This window comes from Crinia signifera, chromosome 7 (assembly GCF_055691185.1).
Source record: "Crinia signifera chromosome 7, ASM5569118v1, whole genome shotgun sequence".
Lineage (NCBI taxonomy): Eukaryota > Metazoa > Chordata > Amphibia > Anura > Myobatrachidae > Crinia > Crinia signifera.
The window spans coordinates 191,787,619-191,797,046 of record NC_139223.1 but is presented as its reverse complement, the minus strand read 5'-3'; the positions used below and the strand labels follow the sequence as shown (position 1 = coordinate 191,797,046).

General features: G+C 46.3%; 1 protein-coding gene across 1 annotated transcript; it reads right to left on the bottom strand.

Moving 5' to 3' along the window:
• Positions 1-1,958: 1,958 nt before the first annotated feature.
• Positions 1,959-8,453, bottom strand: ATP5MC3 (ATP synthase membrane subunit c locus 3). The gene is made up of 5 exons (XM_083154733.1): positions 8,320-8,453; positions 8,056-8,147; positions 7,426-7,503; positions 6,823-7,016; positions 1,959-2,214 (listed from the first exon to the last, which is right to left on the bottom strand). The coding sequence occupies exons 2-5, from the start codon at positions 8,095-8,097 to the stop codon at positions 2,100-2,102; spliced, it is 429 nt and encodes a 142-aa protein (XP_083010859.1). The 5' UTR covers positions 8,098-8,147; positions 8,320-8,453; the 3' UTR covers positions 1,959-2,099.
• Positions 8,454-9,428: the final 975 nt, after the last annotated feature.

Sequence of the window (9,428 nt, the reverse complement as noted above, 5' to 3'; positions counted from 1 at the left end):
CACAAAATCTCACAAGTGTAAGGGGCCCTTAACAATTGCTAGTGATCACACAATCACCTATACACACACTAGGTACTGTGTATGTGTAATTACAAAATGTCAAATCAGCCTGACACTGCACCAGTGTGAACCCGCTTTAGGAACTAGAATTGCTTCCCCCCCCCCCTTAAAGTAAAACTATAAAAGGCACATTTGAAGGTCAGGCCAATAAAGCAGTCTAGAAGTTAGTACAGTACTTCAGGTATTGCACTCTTCCACTATTTTATCAACACACCCTGTACGTTACCTTTTGTTTGCTATGTATGGCGCTGCAGACACTATGTGGTGCCTTATAAATAAACCTACTACTATTAGCTGCATTCCCACCACGTGTTAAATGAAGATTTTCATATCACCAGCATTCTAGCGCAACCCATTGAGTGTCAATATTGCTATGAGAAATCTTCAAAATATCTGCTAAAAATACCAGCACCCCTCATAGCAACAAAGGCAATTAATTGAAGTTTAGTTTTATTGCACAAGTTTAAAAAAGTCTCACCTATTTTGACAAATTCCCTTGGCAGCCTAAGGGTTCAGGCAGCACAAATATCTTGTTGGTTGGCAATTCAGTTAGCTACAGTACCTGTGAACAGTTGCACATGGGGCATCTACCCCATGCTAGGAATCAAGGATACATCAGATTCTACTCAGGAAGATACCATTTAATTAGAAGCCACTTGAAAGATCATGAAGGTATTATGGGGGGGGGGGGTTGACAGGAGAAAGGTTGACATACATTGTGTTGACCACTGAAGGTCTACACCTTAAAGTATTACAGGATGAGGTGTCTCCCATCAGCTTAGTGCCCAAATTTCTCATTGTGCACCAACTATTGGTTGTGAGGAGAAACAATTGTACCCCCCCCCCCTCCCCATTTAAGTGTATAGTATCAAGATTAAGTTTGTAGCTTCAGTGAAGTCCAATACATGCCAAAGTATTGCAAATAAAACAGCATGTTAAAGACCATAGGCTTTATTCACATCTGGTTTAAAGTAACGGGCACATTTATCATTGGATCGCAATGCGATCTGGGTGGAATGTTACTGCCCAGGATCGCATTGTAAAACGCAATCCCATCAGGTGCAGGAACAGGGCTCCGAAAAGAGCTTGTTCCTGCATTGTCCAGAGCTGGAAGCCGGGGGATGCGTCTGCGTGGTTAGCGCCGACCACACTACCTCAGCAGCAGTGTGATCACATAGCCATAGTCTACAATGGGCTATCGGATATTCCTGCTGGGGACCCCTTTGGTACATTTGGGGGATAATTAGCGGCTGGGATTTAGCCACAAATATTCTTTGATAATTGTGGCCATAAATCTTATCAGTGTTGTCATTTACTATGGCTATTCTTTACAATAGACTGTTCAGAGAAAGCCTCACTGGTCCATTCTCATTAGGCACCCTACAATGTAAGGGCCCATACACCATATAATGGATAGTTTCCTGCACACAATACAAGTGGTGTTGGTATCTTGTAACCTCACAAACTTGCAGTTAGTGTCCTGAACGTTAGTATACATTGAATTTAGATTTAGGATTTGCAAGATGAATGGTTAAAGCCTATAATTGTGTAAAAGGCTACATGTAGTAGGTGATGGCAACATAACACTGATTAACAAACTGAAGCCATTGTTGCAGCTCAATTGGTCAGAACCTACTGTATATACACAGGTGATAAACATGGGCCATACATTAAGTGCCAGTCATGTGTCCTGTTTTTCTAAGCAATCCAGTTCTAGATCTTCACCAATGAAAGAAGCCACAGAAGCCTGCCCGCAGTATAGGTATCTATTTTAATGATTTGTAAATGGCACGATAAATATTAGAGTTTTAAAAAAAAACTAAAGTGACGGCTTCAGATATTTAGATCAATTACTTCTGTTTAGTGATTAAAGTATTAAATACAAATAAAGTACAAAGTTTTTATCCAAGTTTTCTCATTTTTAATGAAACGGACTTTGGAAATATAATACATTTCCTTGACAACACAACATTTCTTGGGAGCCACAGTAAGTTATTGTTTACAGCTGTTCAGTTTTGTAGCGGTTTGTCCAGCATCATTTACATGGCAAATAAGATCAGGAAAGCAACCATCAAACAAAACAGACCCATGGCTTCAGACAGAGCAAATCCCAAGATGGCATAGGAGAACAGCTGCTGTTTCAAGGAAGGATTCCTGTGGGAAGAAAAAAAAAAAAAATACGTAAGTGTACATAGGGCACCCATATATACCAGACCATGCGTCAGGTCGTACTTTAAACCAATTTGATAAGGCAAAGCAGGTTATTCCAGCTTGACCATAGTGCAGTGGTTTTCAACCTCGGTCCTCCACACAGTGCATGTTTTCCAGGTCACCTGGCCGGTGCACTTATTACTCACGGACACATATTAAGTCAAAGGTGGAGCCTGTAATAATGTGTGGAGACCTGGAAAACGTGCACTGTGGGGGTCCATAGGACAAAGGTTGAGAAACTCTGCCATAGTGGGTGAAGCTTTGACAAAAAGAGTATTACCCATGATCTGTTATCACAGTAAAATCCTGCTTTTATTTTATAACCAGGAGCACACCGGTTCAGTGAAACCCGGCTATATTCAGCTGCAGCAGCCCTGTTATGGTTCAGGAACGGTTTTGATTTTTAGGGGTAGGAATTTGGTTAGCCTCAATAAGGTGTGGCACATGTAGGCTAATTGGGTAGCCCCCAGCTGAACTTCACCATGGGTAATTAGACAGCCCCATAGTCTGCTAAAGCTTAGATCAGATCTAGCATGTTTGCGTGGCATTGCACTTTTTAGAAGGAAAATGCAGGTGCACACCAAGAAGATACAGCCACTACTAACCACAAATGTTCTTCAGAAACAAGTTTTCAGCATGGTAGCACCTGTTATGTGTAAGATGGGGCACAGTCCATTCTCCTTTCATTCTGTAACTATGCATGAAGGCAGATGCCTCTACCTGGAATAAAACCCCTATCACCAGCCCCTATGAGATAAATGCAGGGCATTGCATAACATTAAAATGGACACTAGAAGTCCTGGATACATGTATATAATATACTGGTATTAATGTGCTCATGCACAGATCAGATTTAGCCTGTTTTCACCCAACACCAACGTATTGGGCTGATATATCAGATGAAAACTGGCCAGATCCGACATCCAAGCCGATGTGTGTTCCTGGGCCCTTGGATCCTGTGTCTTCAAACTGTGGCCCTCCAGATGTTGTGAAACTACAAATCCCAGCATGCCTTGCCACAGTTTTAACACTCCCTTATAGCAAGACTGTGGCAAAGCATGCTGGGATTTGTAGTTTCACAATATCTGGAGGGCCACAGTTTGAAGACCATATATGATCTATTGGAATCAGATGCATCAGTGTGCTTTAGCACCTGAGGTGAATTGCATTGGATCAGGGCTGTAGGTATGTGGCAGCAGTGCCACACCGTTGGCACAACCAAAGCCTGCAGAGCGAGGAAGCACTGGGCAGGAGAGTCACCTTGACATGGTAGGTGTGAGTCCATTGCTGGTCAAACATCCAAGTCATACCCCCAAGTTAATTAAGTATTGTTGGTGTTAAGCGTGCACCTGGATTTTCTTTTTCTGTATGGCATGAGCGCACCTTTTTATGTTTATATAGGTCAGTGATTGAGACTTGGCACTCCAGCTGCTGTTGAACTATACATCGCAGCTTACCATGCAACACTTTTGCTATTTGGCCATGCTAAAACTGTTGCAGGGCATGCTGGGATGTGTAGTTACACAACTGGAGTGCGAAGGTTCTCCATCACAGATACAGGGTGTGCAGTCCAGTGCGCCCTCTCCCACACACTGAAGGATAGAGTTCTAGACCCAGTCGCCAACCTGTCAATGCAGCAATCCAGGTGGTTGGATACTCCTCCCCCAAACTCATATTCCTAGGAGGCAGCAGACGATAGAATTCATATTTGGCCTCTAGCATCTGACAGGGAGCCAAGTGCTGCAGTGTTACCCAGAAGTGTGTAGCACTGATACCACTTGTTATCGAGAAATATGCAGCTTATACCATGGCACAGAACATTTAAAGTTAAAAGACCTTCCTGTGGGACAGTGTGCCAAGAGCATTTTTCTGTTAAAAGGCAAATTTTTCTGCTTTAAGAACTTTTGTAGCTCTTCAGGAGCTTTATATTGTCTATAGTAGCTCATGGCCAATTAAAGTTGAACACTTGTATATTTTAGGCTATGCCTCAGACCACTTCTCCATCCATGACATAGAGGACTCAGCAATTTTAGTTATCCTAACGTCTGACACATGACGATTGCCTACTTTAACTAGATCACCTTTGCCAAGGTCACAATTTTTCCAATGTTGTAGTCGATATGACTTGCCGTCATGTCTCTGCAATGTCCTAGCCACCTAATTTGAGCCTATTTATCTTCATGTGTAAATAATTAATTTTGAGCCTTAAAGAAACCAATTGTTTGAGCTCCTGTAAGAAATACTCCATTGTTTCAAAGGGGGGGGTTGGTTGTGTGTGATCAACCATTGATTTAGATGGAAAATTGGGAGCAATATGACAATTGACTATGGCCCTTTGAATGCTAGTGCCTCAAAAGCCAAAAATTCTCCTCTTGCCTCCTATAGAAGTGTACAATATAGGATGCCACAAGGCTAACAAGGCTGAACATCCTGTATAAAATGACCATAGAACTCCCAACTGCATTTCTTATACCCCTTTTACACAGCCGCAAAACCCCAGGTGTTCGGCGGTGTAAATGGGACATGCCGTGTCCCTTTACTTGGGACTTCTAGCCAGTTCCTGACCTGGGTAGAAGGCGGTGTAAATGGGTACGCCGGGTCATCCAACCCGGCTCCCATTTACATCAATGGGGAGGGGGGGGTGTGTGCAACCTGCGGACCGCAGCTTCCTCAGGTTGGACATGGGGCACAGACAGTCTGTGCTGCTGTCTGCTATACTCTGCAGACAGCAGCATAGGAGGTGAATGGATGCCTGTGTGCAGCATCCATTCACCTCCCGGACGACGGCTGGGGGGGGGGGGGGGGGGGGGGGGGAGCGTGTGGGAGCACGGGGGCAGCCCAGCAGTTTACCTTGGTGCTGGGCTTCCCCCAGCACGGCGATCAGCGGTCCCGGCGGGGATGACATATTTAAGTGCCACTTCAGTCTACACTGAGAATGGGCACCGCAGTGTAAATTGTGAATATCCCGGATCCTTCATCCAAATGCTGGGTCGGATTCAGGATTTTTGGTGTAAAAGGGGCATTACCAATATTGTAACTGGAGAACATGTTTGTTCACTGATGGAGCTACATGTGGTACAAGTTATTCCTGAGGATACCTTGTAGTTCTATGAGGACACGGTTTGAAGATCTCGCTTTAGTAGTTTGCCTATGCAGGAACGAGGGCCGATATCTGTATTTCTCATTGCCTTCATAAATGGTGTTCCATATACCAGCATCTTAAGGTATACGGTCATTAGGCTGACATGCATTGTGTCAACCACTAAAGGTCTACATGGCTTAGGTCAGCATGGTTGGAAGGTTGAGTCAAAAGCGCAACTTTTTTCACTTTTAGCATAGTGTGTAGAGTCAGTGAAGCGAGCCATGCAAGGGGACGGGTACACAGACTGTCAGTGTCTACATTCGTGACCAAACTTTTTTTTTTTTTTTATAAAACCCATGATGACCTTGCCACTGCCAGCCTAATGCTTGTGTTGACCTTCCAGCCATGTCTACACCAATGACCCATACCAGCATCTTAAGGGGGAATTCTCTTTGAGCCTGCCCAGCACAGCTGTCTAATACTAGACTCTGCAGATTACCCCAGACACCTCCATGGAGCACAAGAATAAGTGATGCCTGAAGGCCATGGTTCCATGGATCACCACTTTGGCAACAATTGAGTTGAGCATGCTGAGAATAGCGCTTCAGATCAGTACTCTGTCATTTCAGAGAATCGTTACTCATGGGTGTTTGAGAGAACGGACACTCACCAACTAAAGTTCCCTACCGGTTGCAGCGCAATAGGCCCACTATTCAAATAGCTCCGGGAGCTCCCCCAGTGTAATAAATTGACTACTCCCCTTAATCCTCCAACTACCTCTAAGCCAAAGTTCATTCAAACATCAACCTCTATGCATGATCGGAACAAGTATGGTTTTAGGAAAAAAAATAAATAAAAAAAAAGTCAAACTCATTGGAAGTCAGCTTTTAATTCGTGATCTGGCAGCTTGCGCAAATACTAAAGGGACAGATCTCACCAACTATAGCCAAAACAGACAAGTGGAACAATCTAAGGCAGGCATGACCAAACTATGGCCCTCCAGATGTTGTGAAACTACAAATCTTATGCCTTGCCACAGTTTTGCCATTAGGGAATGCAAAAACTATGGCAAGGCATGCTGGGATGTGTAGTGTCACAATAGCTGGAGGGCCACAGTTTGGACATCTCGGATCTAAGGTATAGCCAGTATATTGATTCCCTTATCCATGCCATTAGCACAGTCAATGCTCAGAAACATTAGTCTCTTCATTCTGTTTGAATGGCTAAAATGATAAATTAGGCATAACCTATGTGGGAGGGAGCCCAGGTTATACCAGCCACAAGAAAGTTTCCTATATTATCTCCTAGATCACACTTTAGTTTATATACAGTCAAAAAAAATGTTATTCTAGTATAATATGTTGTGGAATATTGAGTTTAGAGCCTTTAGTTTAGTACATGATAAAGCCCAGTAAGATGTCAGGAAGCTTGTGACACGCAAAGCAAAATGACAAACACAGAACACTTACCTGGCATAACCAATGATGAGACTGCCGAAAACTGTTCCAATACCAGCACCAGAGCCAGCCACACCAACTGTGGCAGCACCAGCACCAATGAATTTAGCAGCAGTGTCAATGTCCCTGCTGATGGCACTGGTCTGGAATTGCCTCAGTACCAGCTGGGTGCATGGGCTGTGTGTCGCGCTGAGGAGTGCGTTTTCCTGCAAAAAGTTAAAATAAAGTGAATAATAGAACAAAAACCTGTCAGCATCATTCGATATAGTTCTGCAATTATCCTAGCATCAGTACAAGTCAGCCTAGGACTAAGATGCCAAGACAACAGTAGTGCCCTTGATTTAACCCAGTGACCTGCAGTGAGGATGCCCTTCAATCTAAGGGCCTACAACGCAACTGCATGCATTGGTTTTAACATGTCACTGCCAGCACAAATGCTCCAAGATATGCTTAATGTGGACAGTTATAAGGCTATACGCTGCATAGAACCATTTAAAGAGTTACTTTAAAGGCATCTCTCTAAACACTGAATTTAGAACACTTTAAAAAGTTGCATGCTCAAGTTCCTTATAACAATTATATAGACTGACAATACAATATAGTTAGTTTAGTTACCTCTCCAGTTCGGACCTCTGGCCGAGACAAGACTGATGCAGAGATTGGTCTGTACAGAGCTCTGGACCCAGCACGGACCTGATCAGATATAAAAACAAATACTCTCATTGACAGCAGCAAGTGACAAAGCATCAAGGCTAATAAGTACAAAGTGCAACATCTTCAGGGCCGCACAATGGAGTCAGCATTAACTGCTATGGCATTGGGTTTCACTAATGCAGCAGATCTCCATGGGATCTGCAGGGGCCCAGTAACTGACAGGCAACCAAGCTGTACTGCAATTGCCCTGACTGGGAGCAATGCAGGGAACCAGCAGCAGCCCAATGCCTGCAGAGCAATCCAAACACAGGCATGACAGGGGTGTGAATGGCGGCCTGCAGTACGTGTCCTTGGCTGGCAGCGGGGTAAGGTCACGGTTGTCAAGGAAGCCCGGGGCCCTGGAGCCGCTGCCTGCAGGTGAGGTGGTTACACCCGGAGCTGCACCAAGCACAGAGGCGCCGGGCTGAGCCCAGGGGCGGACACAGCCGCAGGGAGAACGTGACATTGAGCTGCAGCAGCCGGCGGGTTAGGCCGCACTGCAGTACCTCCCGAGTCCTCGCCCTCCTCCCTCCACATCCCGGGGGCACTCACCACCAGTGAAGGGGTAGAGACGAATTTTGCGCAGGCATACATGTTGCACGGCGGTCCTGTGTCCTTCCGCTGGGGGGGATCGGGTCAGCAGTCTGCAGGGGTAAGAGAGAGAACGGGTTACAAGCTGGCGAACATACAGCAGGCAGGATGCGCCCGGAGGGTAGCCCAGATAGGCGCCCGCAAAAGGGGGCAACTGGGGTACACTACGGGTGAGGATGGCTTCGGATTACCCCCCGGCCACAGCTCCAGTCCCCCTCCGCTTACCGGCACCAGAGGTCGAACTGAACGGAGAACAGTACGCAAGCGCGCTGGGCTCTTTATAAAGAGGACCCGGATGGAGGGAGGGGAACCCACTCAAGGTCACTTTGTAACAGCTTTATTGAGACAAGTTGCTGCACAAAAGGCGTTTAACTGGCTGTCACTAGAGGGAGGATTAGGAAGTAGTAACGACCTTAGTATCACATGAATGCAGTTCTGCTGCTCCTGTCACACAGGGTGACTGCCGCCATTTCCTGTCACTGGTGTAATAGCATGGCTGTGATTACTGTACACACACACATACATACACAATGTTGCCATACTTGCCCACCTGACCCTCTCCATGCGGGAGAAAATGCTTTGTTCCTGGACTTCCCTGGAAATGTATGATTGCATACCTCCCACAGTCCCGATTACCGCGGGAATGTCCCGGTTTTCGGGGACATTCCCGCGTCCCTCCCACGGCCGGCAGTGTCCCGAGGGGAGGGCTGTTGGGAGTCCCCCCTGTCGGCAGCTGAGCAGCGGGGAATAAACGCTGCATACCTCCCAACTGTCACGATTACAGCGGGACAGTCCCGATTTTCGGGTCCTCTCCCGCTGTCCCACCCGCGGCAGGCATTGTCCCGCTGCGGGGGGTTGCAGTTGGGAGACCCCCCAATCTAATAGATTAGACGCTGTGCGCATGCGCACAGCGTCTATTCTCGTATGAAAATGAGGTCACGGCTAATTAGCATAAGCAGCGTGCTCATTTGCATATGTCACGCCCCTTTCAGTGTCCCTATTTCCTCAGCACAGAAGTTGGGAGGTATGCGCTGTGCGCATGCGCACAGCATCTATCCCCGCAGCATGGCTAGAGGCTCACAGAGCCTCTGGGTCATGCCCCCATAGCGGCAGAACAGGGCGTGGCCTCGTGGGAGAGCCGCGAGTACAGGCCACGCCCCTTTAATTAGGACACGTCCCCCCAAAATTTCGGCACCTCCGGCGTGCATCGTTCTGTCCCTCCTCCGTCTCATTGGAAGTTTGGAGGTATGTGATTGCCATCACCTGTGGTGAACACACCTTTACCTAGCTCCCCACAGGTGATGGCAATCACACATTACCAGGGAAGTCCAGAA